Source organism: Oncorhynchus nerka, linkage group LG14, assembly GCF_034236695.1.
Source record: "Oncorhynchus nerka isolate Pitt River linkage group LG14, Oner_Uvic_2.0, whole genome shotgun sequence".
NCBI lineage: Eukaryota > Metazoa > Chordata > Actinopteri > Salmoniformes > Salmonidae > Oncorhynchus > Oncorhynchus nerka.
In genome coordinates this window covers 34,134,439-34,150,836 of record NC_088409.1, presented here as the reverse complement: position 1 = coordinate 34,150,836, position 16,398 = coordinate 34,134,439, and the positions used below count along the sequence as shown (strand labels likewise).

General features: G+C 43.0%; 1 protein-coding gene and 1 non-coding gene across 2 annotated transcripts; one reads left to right on the top strand and one right to left on the bottom strand.

Moving 5' to 3' along the window:
* Nucleotides 1–262: 262 nt before the first annotated feature.
* On the bottom strand, nt 263–335 carry trnar-acg (transfer RNA arginine (anticodon ACG)). The gene has a single exon. It is a non-coding gene; the product is annotated as a tRNA-Arg (tRNA).
* Nucleotides 336–546: 211 nt separating this feature from the next.
* Nucleotides 547–15,176, top strand: LOC115140910 (phosphatidylinositol-3-phosphatase SAC1-B-like). Its single transcript, XM_029679366.2, has 18 exons — nt 547–621; nt 1,203–1,300; nt 2,055–2,129; nt 2,251–2,378; nt 3,006–3,155; nt 3,361–3,420; nt 3,535–3,568; nt 4,390–4,491; nt 6,841–7,013; nt 7,169–7,317; nt 7,495–7,593; nt 7,759–7,897; nt 8,887–8,956; nt 9,146–9,218; nt 9,653–9,746; nt 9,860–9,952; nt 10,087–10,144; nt 10,395–15,176. The coding sequence occupies exons 1-18, from the start codon at nt 593–595 to the stop codon at nt 10,529–10,531; spliced, it is 1,761 nt and encodes a 586-aa protein (XP_029535226.1). The 5' UTR covers nt 547–592; the 3' UTR covers nt 10,532–15,176.
* Nucleotides 15,177–16,398: the final 1,222 nt, after the last annotated feature.

Below are 16,398 nucleotides of genomic sequence, written 5' to 3'. Positions count from 1 at the left end.
AATATGAGCAGTAACGTCAGACCAGACAGCGATGTTTTTTCAACAAACTCGCGGCAGGGCAGAATCAAATATGCAGTAGTCCCTAGGCGACGAAAAGTTCTGAATCGGAAGATCAGAGTCAGCCAAGAGTCGAACTCAATCAAACAAGTCATGATTACCATCGAAACAAAGAATAATATCTTCCTTCATCATGACAACAAACAACCTATAGGTTCATCTTCGGAGAAAAAACATCAGAGAAGATCCGGAGAGAAAAAAGGAACGAGCTAGCCAGGAGTCGAACCTAGAATCTTCTGATCCGTAGTCAGACGCGTTATCCATTGCGCCACTAGCCCGCTAGAAATGATTCAGAGACTGTCACTTTATAAAGTTAACACGATCTGATTTGTAGAGTAATAGTGCATTTACGAAACTGTAACTTTGATCAAATAATGTATTTGTGTGGGATACATAATAATTTGCTGCCTATACTTTATCATAGTTTGCAAATGTGCTACGACGCTAAATGTCTGACCCAGGACGCGAACTCCGGTCCAGCCATAATATACAATGTGCACATTCATTGACACGTCACTAGGTCAGACCTCTAAAGATGGCGACCGCCTACGAGAAATTCAACCTGTAAGTCTTGAAAATATATATCGTTTTCAGTCTTTTATTTTCAGAAGCTAGCTAGTACAACTTTTCTGAAAACGTTGCCATATTTTGATGAGAGAAAATTGCCGTAGGTGTACGTCTAGAGCTAACTAGCAAATGATAAACTAGTTAGCTAACGTTCAACAGCAATTACAGGCTGCAGTCATTCGTATTGCGGGATTTGTTTCAGTTTACAGTATTGTAGCTAACGTTAGTTTACAGTCATGTCAAGGATGTGTAGTTGTGTTGTCCGTAACAGTACTTATTTAGCCATCTGCCTTTCGATTTAATTGAGTGGTAGAATTCAATCGATATTGTTGATGAAGCAGCTAGCTAAAAAAGAGTTAGCTTAGCTGTTAACGTTTAGTTAGCCCATTGAGCCAGCTAGTGAGTAGCTAGTATGTGTGAGCTAGCTTGTGGCGACGTTAACCACTAACTAAGTTGAGCTTTTGCCAAATCAAGCCGATGTTTTCCCTTTGTATAATGCGTCAACATGCCAAATGTTCGTCTACCAAGGGCACTGATTTTGTATCTCCCTCCTCTGTGCCCTCTCTCCCCCCCCAAAGGCACACTACCCCAGAGAAGTTTTACGTTGAGGCTTGTGATGACGGCTCCAATGATGTACTGTCCATTGACAGGGTGTCCACAGAAATGATCCTCACCGGTATGTTGAGTAGGCTGTGTTTGTGTGTGTTATATCATCATGGCATGATACTGTCTTATGCCGACCAAGTCCATTGTATGTATTTTTTTATTTAACTAGGAAAGTCCGTTAAGAACTGATTCTTATTTACAATGATGGCCTACCAAAAGGCCTCCTGCGGGAAAGGGGGCTGGGATTAAAAATAGGACAAAACACATCACGACGAGAGATAAACGCAACACTACATAAAGAGAGACCTAAGACGACAACATAGCATGGTAGCAACATGACAACACAGCATGGTAGTAACATGACAACGACATGGTAACAACACGGCAGCAGCACAAAACGGTACAAACATTGTTGGGCACAGACAACAGCACAAAGGGCAAGAAGGTTGAGACAACAATACACCACGCAAAGCAGCCACAACTGTCAGTGAGAGTGTCCATGATTGAGTCTTTGAATGAAGAGATTGAGATAAAACTGTCCAGTTTGAGTGTTTGTTGCAGCTCGTTCCAGTCGCTAGCTGCAGCGAACTGAAAGATAAGCGAATGGTGGTTTGTGATCATAAAGGCAATGAAAAAATTATGTGGCTCAGTTGGTAGAGTACTGTGCAATGGCAGAGTTGTGGGGTTGATTCCCATGGGAGACTAGTACAAAAAAAGTATGAAAATGTCTGCACTCACTACTGTAAGTCACTCAAGATAAGCGTGTCTGCTAAAATGACTAAAATGTTTTAAAAAATTATGATTATTTGTCTTTGTCTCTCTAGTGAGGAAGGACATTCCTCCCCATGCGGTCACCAGGCCAATATGTGGGATCATGGGAACTATCCGTCTGGTGGCAGGTAGGTTCAATCTGGCACTCTGTAAAATGATCCATTGAGAAGACTTTACCTGTGTACACACAAATGTTCTTAACAGGGTGAGTGTTTACTTTACCTGTGCCCCTCTGCCTACCCTCCCCAGGCACGTACCTCATCGTTGTTACAAAGAAGAAAAAGGTGGGTGACCTGTTGGGCCATGCTGTGTGGAAGGCTATGGACTTTGACGTTATCTCTTACAAGAAGACTGTGCTGCACCTGACAGACAACCAGGTAGGGAGGTGTGAGTTGGGGCCCCAGTGCCAGCCCACAACCACAAGCACCCAAGCTCAACATGACAACATGTTAATGACGGTGGGTTGTTTTGATGTTGATGCTGACCTGTCAAACCCTAGCCTGACCAATACGAATGCATTATATTGGACAGAGGATGCTAGGCATCTGTGCTGACATAGATGCCTTGTGTTGAATTGGCTATGGAGCCGGTCCACGGCAGACAGTGTGTCTGTAGACAGTCAAGTGTATGTGAAGGGCAAAGAGAATGAGACCCCTTCTCACAGACAGAACAAGTACTGCATTCAGATGGTGTCATCATGTAGCTGTTACAAGAATACTCTGTTCTGTCCCCAAGTCTAGACAAGTGTTTCTCTATTAGTGAGCATCTCTATGTTGGCTTCTAGTTACAGTACTGGTGGATATGTTATTTATAGTATATAAGTTTAGATTCCTTGTATGTATTTTTTTAGGATAGTGGTCATCTGATACTTTCTAACCATCATTCCACCTAACTTCTGTTTTGCTTTCCTTCTTCAACCTTCCTCCTGACCTCTCACCTTTGACCTCTCTGCTTTCCTTGTTCAACCTGCCACCTGACCTATCTTTGACCTCTGACCTCATCAGATGCAGGACAACAAAGCCTTCCTGTCCATGATCAACAGTGTTCTGCTCACAGACGGCTTCTACTTTGCTACAGACTATGACCTGACCCACACTCTGCAGAGACTTGCCAACACCAGCCCTGAGTTCCAGGAGATGAGCCTGCTGGAAAGGGTGAGAGAATGAGGGGATATATTTGTATGTGAGGGAGGAAAATAATGTAAAAACATGTTTCCATTTGGAGATACATTCATGAAAACACGAGTAATGTGTTTGTACTTCTGTCCTGTACAGATGCAGACATTTCCTATGCAGGGCATGTGGAAACAAGTCGAATGGTATGATAAAGATGTGTTGTGTTCTTGCCCTCTTTTTTTAGGCAGATCAGCGGTTTGTGTGGAATGGTCACCTGTTGAGAGAATTCATGCCACAGCCAGAGGTAAGGACAGAACTGACACATGTTAACCACTTGTGGTAAATATAGAATGAATATGCTCCAGTACAGATCTTATGATCTTTCTAAACTGCATTGTCTCTGTTCTTCTCTTGACAGCTGCACAGGTTTGCTTTCCCAGTTGTCCACGGCTGTATCCTTTCATGTTTGTTTTTTTGTTATAAACTCCAGATTAAGACTTTTCCCACTCTTCAATTCTCATAAACAGGAAGACCTCATTACCACTTCCTGTGTAAGACAACAGATATTTCCCATGTGAGATATGTCATTCACAGGGCGGTTGTTTATAGTGACTGAACTGTTAAACAGCATTGTAGTTTAAACCCTGTAATCTGTAAATAGTGTGAAATCTACCCTCTGTGAACAGTTGCATGTGTGCACAACACACTAGATCACATGGTCATTTTCACCTCCATATTTTGCATGGGGTTTAGCGGTCTGAGTGACTGGATGTAAACCAGCTAGTGATTCCCCCATTTCTCTGGATTAGTCTTGTCATTCTTTTCCTTGAGGGTAGCCTAGTGGTTAGAGCGTTGGACCAGTAAGTAGTAACCAGTAACCAGAAGGTTGCAAGTTCAAACCCCCGAGCTGACAAGGTACAAATCTGTCGTTCCTAGGCCGTCATTGAAAATAAGAATTTGTTCTTAACTGACTTGCCTAGTTCAATAAAAGTAAATAAATATCAATAGAAGTGAACTTGCAGTTTGTTCCTTTAGCCACAAGGGGGAGCTAGAGATTCATATAGGTTGCATTATAATTGGGAAATTAGGGGTATTGTATTTACAGACAATGGAAAGTGAATCCATTGACATAATATGATGGAGCCCACTTTTCTAAACATCACAACACTCAAACATTTTCTGAAAAGGAGGTCAGAGAAAGGTTGAATTCAGGAGGTAAAGTTAGGCTTTATAAAGGTTAAGACCGTGTTACCTCTAACCATGTGTTGTCCAGTCATCATTATGAAGTCCTGCTGCATCAATGGGAAGATCTTTGACTGGAACATCATCTCCAGGCGGAGCTGCTTCAGGGCTGGAGTACGTTACTACGTCAGAGGTGACTGACTCCACATTCACCAGCACGTCTAACTGGAGCTTTCTGACTAGAGCAGGGATGACGGACAATCTTTTCCACAGTGGACCGGTGTGGGTGCAGGGGGTTTTGTTCCAGCCAAACAGTAAAACATACAGTACCAGTCAAATGTTTGGACACGCCTACTCTTTCAAGGGGTTTTCCTTATTGTAGAATAATAGTGAAGACATCAAAACTATGAAATAACACATGGAATCATGTAGTAACCAAAAAAGTGTTTAAAAAATATAAAATATAATTTTGATTCTTAAAAGTAGCCACCCTTTGCCTTGATGACAGCTTTGCACACTCTTGGCATTCTCTCAACCAGCTTCATGAGGAATGCTTTTCCAACAGTCTTGAAGGAGTGCCCACATATGCTGAGTACTTGTTGGCTGCTTTTCCTTCACTCTGCGGTCCAAACCATCTCAATTGGGTTGAGGTCGGGTGATTGTGGTGGCCAGATCATCTGATTGCAAGCACTCCATCACTCTCTTTCTTGGTCAACTAGCTCTTATACAGCCTGGAGGTGTATTGGGTCATTGTCCTGTTAAAAAAAAAAATGATAGTCCCACTAGGTACAAACCAGATGGGATGGTGTATCGCTGCAGAATGCTGTGGTAGCCATGCTGGTTAAGTGTGACCTTGAATTCTAAATAAATAATGTGTCACCAGCAAAGCACTCCCACACCATCACACCTCCTCCTCCATGCTTCACGGTGGGGCCCACACATGCGGAGATCATCCGTTTACCTACTCTGCGTCTCACATAGACACAGCGATTGGAACTAAAAATCTGAAATATGGACTCATCAGACCAAAAGACAGATTTCTACTGGTCTAATGTCCATTGCTTGTGTTTCTTGGCCCAAGCATGTCTCATTGATGTCTTTTAGTAGTGGTTTCTTTGCAGCAATTTGACTTTGAAGTCCTGATTCACACAGTCTCCTCTGAACAGTTTACGATGAGATGTGTCTGTTACTTGAACTCTGAAGCATTTATTTGGGCTGCAATTTCTGAGCTGCTGTTAACTCTAATGAACTTTTCCTCTGCGGCAGAGGTAACTCTGGGTCTTACTTTCCTGTGGCGGTCCTCATAAGAGCCAATTTCATCATAGCGCTTGCTGGTTTTGGCGACTACACTTGAAGAAACGTTCAAAGTTCTTAGTTTTCCGCATTAACAGATCTTCATGTCTCAAAGTATTGATGGACTTTCGTTTCTCTTTGCTTATTTACATTTACATTTACATTTAAGTCATTTAGCAGACGCTCTTATCTGAGCTGTTCTTGCCATGACATAGCCCTATTTGGTAAAATACCAAGTCCATCTTCTGTATACCACCCCTACCTTGTCACAACACAACTGATTGGCTCAAACGCATTAAGAAGGAAAGAAATTCCACAAATTAACTTTTAACAAGGCACACCTGTTAATTGAAATGCATTCCAGGTAACTACCTCATAAAGCTGGTTGAGAGAATGACAAGGCTGTGCAAAGCTGTCAACATACATTTTTTGTTTGCAGGGAGGTTCTGAGAATGTTTTACTATGGTTCCCTGAAAGTTTTTCTGTCAGATTTTATTAACGTTCTGAGCAAAAGTTTCAATTAGACTTTTAACACTGCTATCTTAGTTTGGGTTAACTGTTTTGTGCACAGATAGGACACATGGAAATTCATATGCTTAGGCATTAATCATTTCAAACGTGTTTCTTTTTTTTATTGTGGCATGGCATAGGTAAGCTCCAAACCTATGCTCTTCTGTTCTCGATCCATGGAATTAGTCCACTGCGCCACCAGGATGGAGCTAGCATGCCATATATTTTTCTAACAAATACAAAGTTGTTCATTTGAGTTTATAATTAGAATTATTCCCAATGTCAAACCACTTGGAGAACATTCCTAGAACATTACAAACATTGAAATTCAATGTAACCATGTTTTGAACTTTTAGGAAATGTTCTGTTAAGTTAATGAAATACCAAGTAAATACTCTTTTTTGTTTTCCTTCCTTAAATGTGCTGAGAATTTTCATAGCAATGAACTATCCTGCACCATTTCCGGAAAGTTGTGGGAAGGTTTTTTGCAAAATAACCATAGGACAACCACACGCTCACCAAGCTCTAAGAAACATGGTTCTCAGAACGTTATATGCTAGCTGGGTCTTCAATCAATATATTGATTAGTGGAATCAGGTGTTTTACAGCTGGGTTGGAACAACACCCTGCACACACACCAGTCCTTTTCAGATAATATTGTCCTGTCCACTTTATAGTTTTACTGTCAAACACTCCTCGTTCAGACGGATCATTACATAATGTCTATTTGGTCCATCAGGCATTGACTCAGAGGGACATGCAGCTAACTTTGTGGAGACAGAGCAGATTGTCCAGTACAGCGGGGGCAAGGCCTCATTCGTACAGACCCGAGGCTCCATCCCCTTCTACTGGTCCCAAAGACCCAACCTCAAGTACAAACCAAAACCTCAGATCAGCAAAACCATTGACCATGTAAGCTACCTGTTACAATATTCATATTTTTTATTTCATGTTCAAACATTTTAATTTACAGTACAAGTCATTTAATTACAGTAGAGGTATGATATTGAGGATTACTATTACTGAGTTTTAAAGTCTTTCTTACCTTTATTGTCCTGCTTTCACAGCTGGATGGCTTCCAAAGGCATTTTGACTCGCAGATCATCATTTATGGAAAGCAAGTGATTTTAAATCTGATCGACCAGAAAGGCTCAGAGAAACAATTGGAACAGGCCTTTGACAAAATGGTGTCCAGCTTGGGCAACGGCATGGTCAAGTAAGGACTATAGCTTTTCCCCATCATTCATTCTGATCCCACTATGCCCGTCATTCATGTATTTATTGTTTTAGGGGTGAACATTCTGTCTAAAGCCATGGAACTCCAAATAACCCCTTAAAGAAAATGATTTAATTTGATTTTACATACCTTTCTCCCTGTACCGTGCACCTCTAGGTACATAGCGTTTGACTTCCACAAGGAATGCAGTCGGATGAGGTGGCATCGCCTGCAGATCTTAGTCGATATGGTGGCAGAGATGCAGGACGAGTATGGGTAAGTATTTAGTCTGCATGGCCGGCCATGTCATTCTGTCTTTGTGTACTTAGTTGTTTTTTTTTGGGGGGGGGGGGGGTTCATCTCTGTGGTTTGCTGATTTGTTTTGTGACAAATGTTATTGTAAAATCAAATAGGAATCAAATTGTTTGATTGGTTGGTCAGGTACTTCCTGGTTGATGTGGATGGGAACGTTCTGGTGCAACAGGAAGGGATGTTCCGCAGTAACTGCATGGACTGTTTGGACCGTACCAACGTCATCCAGAGTCTGCTGGCACGACGCTCACTGCAGTCACAGCTGGAGGTGGGAACCACCAACCAGACACGCCCACACTGACTAGACATGTCCATTTTATTTATATATATATATATATATATATATATATATACACACACACACACACACTCCTACTACATCCATCTAGACCACAGGTGTCAAACTCCTTCCACGGCGGGCCAAGTGGCAGCGGGTTCTCTCCTTCCTTGTACTTGATTGATGAATTAAGGTCACTAACTAGTAATGAACTCTCCACACCTGGTTGTCTAGGTCTTAATTGCAAGGAAAAACCCAAAACCAGCAGACACTAGGCCCTCCACGGAATGAGTTTGACATCCCTGATCTAAACACTTCCACCACATCTAGACACACTATCTGTCTTTGACATAATGAGCAATGTCATGTTCCTCTCTGTTCCACCTCAGGAGTTTTACTGTTCATTAAAGGTGTAGACCTCCCCTTTTACATTCTGTAAAAGCAATGGTAAAAATCTTAATGGCAAACTACATTTCAGGAGGAGCTCGTCCATTTTGACCTAACAGACCTTTGACTTGACAAAGTCATGCGTTTCACAACTTCTTCGACTCACTTGACCCACATTTGCAAATGAGCAACAAACTGACAAAACAGAGACTGGAAAATCCAAACTCTATGTTGAAGGCCTCTGACTAAAGCTGCTGTCTCTGTGGACTTTGACTGTGGGCTGTTTAGTTATCTGACCCTATGTGGGCTGTGAAAAGGTCAGGTCTCATCTCACCCAGGTACAATAAATACTTCAGGTACCATTGTGTTTTTTATTAAACTGTTTTAGCACTGTGGGTTAAACTGTCATTGAAACATCTATTAATAGTGTAGTAAGGCTGCTAGTTGACCCACAGGGTGACGAAGGTGCAGTTGCATCAAGGTCTTTCGGGTAAACAACAGTGCTGAATCTGATGGCGACCATCTTGGTTCCACCTTGCCCCCTGTGGTCAGGCCACTGCAGTATCTCACCACACATCTTTGTTTATCTGCAGCGACTGGGAGTTCTCCACATGGGCCAGAGGATTGAAGATCAGGCCGACTTCGAGAAGATCTACAAAAATGGTGATCCTCAGCTGAAATCTGCACACTTTCCTACCCCTCTGCCAGCACGAGCACAGCATTGTCTTCCTTATGAGATTATTCCAACACTACGGTTTATTAACATGATTGAAATCCTCCCCTCTTTCCACTCACTAAATCTGTTTTCTTTCTTCCACCCCCCTTTTCCTCTCTCACACTTGCTCGCTGCAGCGTGGGCAGACAATGCCAATGCGTGTGCCAAGCAGTATGCTGGCACAGGGGCCTTGAAGACGGACTTCACAAGGTGAGAGAGAGGGGCTCACGTGTTTCTTGCTAATCTGGTGATTAGCAAACTAAGGCACAGGACTGGCTCTCTTCATGGATTCCAATAGAACTTGTCCATTTCTACAATGACAGAGAACTAGTTGTCTTTCTGCTGGCACAGTACCATCCCACTGTCAGTCACACCCCACACACCTATGAAGTTGGCCATGCATTATTGGCTATGAACTACATAAAAACATTGTACTGGTTTTGGTGATGAGTATTGAATGGACTGGTGCCCTTAGAACAGGGAGGAAGGAGTAGGATGTTTTGCTAGTGACCTTTGTTATAACCAGGAAGACAACTCTTGAGTAAGAGCGTGCTCAGGAAAGGGTGGAGGATGACGTCAATGATTATTTGGAGTGTGTGTGAGAGATTATGACAAGGATGACTGAAGAGTTGCTCATGTCTCAGAACAGGGAAGAGGACACAATGGGGGCTGGTGATGGATGGATGGAACTCCATGATCAGATACTACAAGAACAACTTCTCAGACGGCTTCAGACAGGTGTGTCTACTGTGCATGTGCCAGTTATTAGTCATGTTTTTGTAAATGTGACTAATAGAAAATGCTAGACTTGTGTGGTAACTGATAATTGAGACATCTCTCCTGATCATCAGGACTCTATTGATCTGTTCCTTGGTAACTATTCCATTGATGAGGCAGACATGACCACACCCCTTCATGAGACCAAAGACTGGAAGTTCCTCACGGTGAGATCGGATTGGCTAGGCCTGATCACTGCTATGTGTACTGATTGGCTACAATATGTGTTGGTTTCAGTCACAGGTGGTAGATTGAGATTTTGTTATCTTATTTAACTCCTATTTCCCCTCTCCCCCTTTAGTTGCCCATTATCATGGTTGTGGCATTCTCCATGTGTATCATCTGCCTCCTCATGGCTGGTAAGACCGCAGTGGACTCCCTTGTCAATTCTCCATTGAATCCCAATAGGGGCATGGAATTTGTTTGAAAATTCTAGTTACACCTGCACCAATCTCAAGTTAGGATTTGGTCCCATAAACACATTTTGCCGTACTTCGTTTTACAACACTGTTTCCACTGGTATTGACTAGGCAAGTATGTGCTATCAATGGGTACTTTTTCGGTACCTAGTTATTACTTGTAGTCACCCTCCGTGTCTCCCCCCCTCAGGTGACACGTGGACGGAGACCCTGGCGTATGTGCTGTTCTGGGGCACAGCTAGCTTCGTGACGGCCGGCGTCATCCTCTTCAACGGTCGGGAGTTTGTAGACTCGCCCAAGCTGGTCCAGAAGGAGAAGATGGACTGAATGTGTGCGTGTGGAAAGCAGCTACGCCCCACAGACTTCTCCTCTTCATCTCACTCTTCTTCATCATCGTACCCTCAGGATCAGCGGGCCTGGAGCCTGTACTGATTACTGAGCCAACGGCATGAGGAAGAGGAGGGTGGGGGTGGGGTGAGAGAAAGGCCAGGTGTATGATGTAGGGCTGTGAAGCATACAGGGACTCGCTCTGCACTGGCCTGCTGCTGTCCACACCACTAAGCACATTGTTTGGGCTGGGGCTGGGGAAGATCCCTAACCTTGTCCATAGACTGACTGTATAGGCTGAAAACTGTCTGATTTTATGATACAATACCCCACTACGGTAACACAGTTACCCCGCTGCAAGGAATGCATATGAACGGGCACTGCTGTTGTTGCCATAGCAACCTTGCCAAGGGAACTACTTTTAAAAAAAATCTTGCTTTTTTGTTGATTTGTCACCTAGCTACATCATGTCATATTTGCTCTGTTGGTTGCCATATTGTTTCAGTGTCATTGCCCCTTAGTGGTCGATCTGAGCGTAGTGTCTTAGTGTGATAGCTGACCTATTGGGTGCCAGTGGCTGTCTGTCGGCCCAGCCCAAGCCATGATCCCAAAACTAGGTCACCAATAGTCATGGAGAGAATGTGCTAGCTGGTCAATTGTTGGTGAGGCAATGTTCTAGCTGGCCAATAGGCAGGAAGAGAATGTGCTAGCTGGCCAGTGGTTGTTGAGAGAATGTTCTAGCTAGCCAATAGTTGGGGAGAGAATGGGCTGAACTGTTTCAATAGGGAACTTTAGTTATGGTGTCCCATCACCATTAATGCCATAACTGCCCATACTATTCTCACTCACTGCACTTCTGAGTGCACAGAAACTAAGCGTTTCACATGAGGATTGCTTTGAGAGGTGACGAGAAGGATGTTTGTCTGTGTGGTATGTCTGGCTGTCAAGTCTTCCCAGGTATGGAAAGCTTCATGAAACAGCTGGAAAGACTAACAACCAAAAGGTGTGAGAGAGCATCAAACTATATACTATAGTGAGTAGGATCTGTCTTTGACCAGTAGACTGTGAGGCCCAGACCTAGGCTAATAATGAAGCATGGATTTAATGGTCCAAAGCAGCCATTTCTATCTCAATATCAAGTCATTTCTGGGTAACAATTAAGTAACTTACTGTTATTGTTTTCAATTAAAATGGTTGTCTAGGATTGTCTGGGAATGGTTTTGGGGGAGGGGGAAACTGAACTAGCTGTTATTGGCAGGGATGTTTGGAAATCTTTGTTATTCATCTTTTAACTAATTTTTACCGTCTGGTGATGTCACCAGCAGGTCAAAACTCCATCCCACCAAAACAGCCTGAAAGGTCTTTTCAAATACTAAGAGCATTATAATTTTCACAGTATTATTTCCAACCTGGAAATGTACACTGCTCAAAAAAATAAAGGGAACACTAAAATAACACATCCTAGATCTGAATGAATGAAATATTCTCATTACATACTTTTTTTCTTTACACAGTTGAATGGGCTGACAACAAAATCACACAAATTATCAATTGAAATCAAATGTATCAACCCATGGAGGTCTGGATTTGGAGTGACACTCAAAATTGTGGAAAACCACACTACAGGCTGATCCAACTTTGATGTAATGTCCTTAAAACAAGTCAAAATGAGGCTCGGTAGTGTGTGTGGCCTCCACGTGCATGTATGACCTCCCTACAACGCCTGGGCATGCTCCTGATGAGGTGGCGGATGGTCTCCTGAGGGATCTCCTCCCAGACCTGGACTAAAGCACCTGCCAACTCCTGGACAGTCTGTGGTGCAACGTGGCGTTGTGGTGGATGGAGCGAGACATGATGTCCCAGATGTGCTCAATTGGATTCAGGTCTGGGGAACGGGCGGGCCAGTCCATAGCATCAATGCCTTCCTCTTGCAGGAACTGTGACACACTCCAGCCACATGAGGTCTAGCATTGTCTTGCATTAGGAGGAACCCAGGGCCAACCGCACCAGCATATGGTCTCACAAGGGGTCTGAGGATCTCATCTCGGTATCTAATGGCAGTCAGGCTACCTCTGGCGAGCACATGGAGGGCTGCGTGGCCCCCCAAAGAAATGCCACCCCACACCATGACTGACCCACCGCCATACCGGTCATGCTGGAGGATGTTGCAGGCAGCAGAACGTTCTCCACGGCATCTCCAGACTCTGTCACGTCTGTCACGTGCTCAGTGTGAACCTGCTTTCATCTGTGAAGAGCACAGGGCGCCAGTGGCGAATTTGCCAATCTTGGTGTTCTCTGGCAAATGCCAAACGTCCTGCACGGTGTTGGGCTGTAAGCACAACCCCCACCTGTGGATGTCGGGCCCTCATACCACCCTCATGGAGTCTGTTTCTGACTGTTTGAGCAGACACATGCACATTTGTGGCCTGTTGGAGGTTATTTTGCAGGGCTCTGGCAGTGCTCCTCCTTGCACAAAGGCGGAAGTAGTGGTCCTGCTGCTGGGTTGTTGCCCTCCTCCGGCCTCCTTCACGTCTCCTGATGTACTGGCCTGTCTCCTGGTAGCGCCTCCATGGTCTGAACACTATGCTGACAGACACAGCAAACCTTCTTGCCACAGCTCGCATTGATGTCCCATCCTGGATGAGCTGCACTATCTGAGCCACTTGTGTGGGTTGTAGATTCCGTCTCATGCTACCACTAGAGTGAATGCACTGCCAGCATTCAAAAGTGACCAAAACATCAGCCAGGAAGCATAGGAACTGAGAAGTGGTCTGTGGTCACCACCTGCAGAACCACTCCTTTATTGGGGGTGTCTTGCTAATTGCCTATCATTTCTACCTGTTGTCTATTCCATTTGCACAACAGCATGTGAAATTTATTGTGAATCAGTGTTGCTTCCTCAGTGGACAGTTTGATTTCACAGAAGTGTGATTGACTTGGAGTTACATTGTGTTGTTTAAGTGTTTCCTTTATTTTTTTGAGCAGTGTATATAAAACACGGGAAAATCTAGTTTTTGACTGAACTGGGCATTTTAAACAAAGTCTCATGGGACATTGGCGATTTTAAATGCCACTTGTCCTCTATGACGATTTCTAAGTGTTTTAGTGTGTCTCTGGATGGGAATGTGAACTGTTGCTCTCTCTTACACAATCTTTCTCTATATTATTTATCCTTTGATTATTGGCTGTTCTGTAGCACCAGCCCCAAGTCAAATTCTGCTTCTTTATATTTAGTAGCAGGATTGGGTCCAATTCCATTTGAATTCAGTCAATTTAGGAATTAAGTTCCAATTCACAACATTCTCATTGAAAAGCATTGAGGTCATGTTTAATTGGAATGGGAATGTCAGTTTACCTCCTGAATTGAAATGAAATTGAGCCCAACCCTGGTGTATAGTGTACATAATCATTACAGGATCACACTTACCTTACCTGCTGCCAGAGTGGCACCTGCTGATCTGAGAATGTTAAGAAAAAAGTATGTAATATATATATATATATATATGTATGTCCTATAACTTTAAATGTAGTGGTCCAATAATACATTGGTGTATGGTTACTATGATAAAGCATAACCCAAGGTACACATCGGCTTTGGACAACAGTGCATTAGTAGTTTATGTGTCGGGGGGGCTAGGGTCAGTTTGTTATATCTGGAGTACTTCTGTCCTATTCGGTGTCCTGTGTGAATCTAAGTGTGCGTTCTCTAATTCTCTCCTTCTCTCTTTCTTTCTCTCTCTCGGAGGACCTGAGCCCTAGGACCATGCCCCAGGACTACCTGACATGATGACTCCTTGCTGTCCCCAGTCCACCTGGCCGTGCTGCTGCTCCAGTTTCAACTTCCACCTGACCGTGCTGCTGCTCCAGTTTCAACTGTTCTACCTTATTATTATTCGACCATGCTGGTAATTTATGAACATTTGAACATCTTGGCCATGTTCTGTTATAATCTCCACCCGGCACAGCCAGAAGAGGACTGGCCACCCCACATAGCCTGGTTCCACTCTAGGTTTCTTCCTAGGTTTTGGCCTTTCTAGGGAGTTTTTCCTAGCCACCTGCTTCTACACCTGCATTGCTTGCTGTTTGGGGTTTTAGGCTGGGTTTCTGTACAGCACTTTGAGATATCAGCTGATGTATGAAGGGCTATATAAATCAATTTGATTTGATTTTGGAACTAGATGTTCATACTATAGTTTGAGGACGTGCATGTCCAGCCTGCTTTAGCTGTAATTCCTATCATCTATATTAAGGTTTGTTTTAGAGTGAACATTGTGGAAGAAATAACAATAGGGTATTTCTGATTTAAATTTTTAATCCATTTGAAAACATTTCTAAAAAGCTGTTTTCGCTTTGTCATTATGGGGTGATGTGTGCAGATTGATGAGGGGAAAAAATGTATTTATTTAATCATTTTAGAATAATGCTGTAATGTAACAAAATGTGGAAAAAGGGAAGGGGTCTGAATCCTTTCTGAATGCACTGTAGACCAAGGTTAGTTTTAGAGCTAAAATGGTTTGGAAGAAATGGTTTTTGAGCCCTGTTTATACCTGGTTTATTCCTGTCTCCTGATCTTGTGCACATTCTGAGTTTGCCCACATTTTCAGTAATCTGTCTTCACATGGTATTAAAATGTGTCTCTTATCCATCCACTGTCTGCACAATTTTTCATGGTCCCTCCCTGTATCCAAATATATGTATACTATTCTTTCATAATTTTATTTATTTATTTTAAAACATACATTGATGTCATAAGTCAATGATTTTAGAGGGTGGGATAATGATTATTTAAGTGGTTTCTCTGTCCAGATCTGTCTACACTTGTAATGATATCCAGACAATCCGTGCCTGACTACCTCCAGAGGTGGTTAGGATCACAATGAGTCTTTTAATCACCTGTCTAAAAATGTGGGCACAATCAGAATAGGGACAAGATCAGGACAAAGGACGCATTTTAGCATCAGGTCAGCTTTAAATGGGGCTTTGGAGCGGTGGCAATTTTAAAATCATTGAGATCCGCTGTGTGGATGATCTTAGCCTATATTAATGGATCACCTCACTGTAATACGGCGGTCAATAGGGGTTGCAGTTGGCCCAATCTCTAAGATTGTGACTGTATATGCCTGTTCTTGTCTAACCCCACACACACACGTCCGTTGAGCCCTACCCAGGTCAGGGCCTATCAGGGACACCAGGTGCCATAGACCTACACAGAATGCAAAGATCCAAAAAACAGAAAGGTCCAATGAAATGATGCTTTAGGTGAATAAATATGACTCAGTTCTGTCAATAGGGCTGAAAGTTCCAACAGAATCAACTACAGTATATTCACAACTGCCCACAATGAGTATCATTAATCAAAACTATTTTCTTGACAGTTCTTCCCTTAGGTGGCATAGTGCTGCAAAGCGACACCCACCCGTACTAGTGCTGGCACACACAACAGAAAGTACTCACATTTTGGAACAAAATGTGTACACTTTAGTTTGTAGGACAGCAAGAGCAGTACAGACTGCTCTTGCTGTTATTCTCACCATTTGTGATGCCTTGAGGCACAGTAAGTCAGTATGTTGATTTTACTTGATTTTATTAGGATCCACATTAGCTGACGCCATGACGACAGCTAGTCTACTTGGGGTCTGACACATACTGAAAAAGACATTACAGACGTTACAAAAACATTGACAAGTAGACATTTAAAATACCTGAAAGGTAACGTTTAACAGTCAATTATATTCAGTGGTCAGTTTTTCTTGAATATTAATCTACTTTACCCCTGGGAAATGTCAACCAACTATCACAAAGTATTTTTGAAATACACAGGACAGTTTTTTTTAAATGTTGTCCAGCACACAATTTTCTATTCAGTG

Excerpts from the sequence above, each read along its gene's own strand:
- LOC115140910 (XM_029679366.2), top strand. The coding sequence starts at position 593 with ATGGCGACCGCCTACGAGAAATTCAACCT. Across the intron at positions 2,130-2,250 it reads AACTATCCGTCTGGTGGCAG|GCACGTACCTCATCGTTGTT; the intron begins GTAGGTTCAATC and ends TACCCTCCCCAG. Across the intron at positions 8,957-9,145 it reads CGAGAAGATCTACAAAAATG|CGTGGGCAGACAATGCCAAT; the intron begins GTGATCCTCAGC and ends TGCTCGCTGCAG.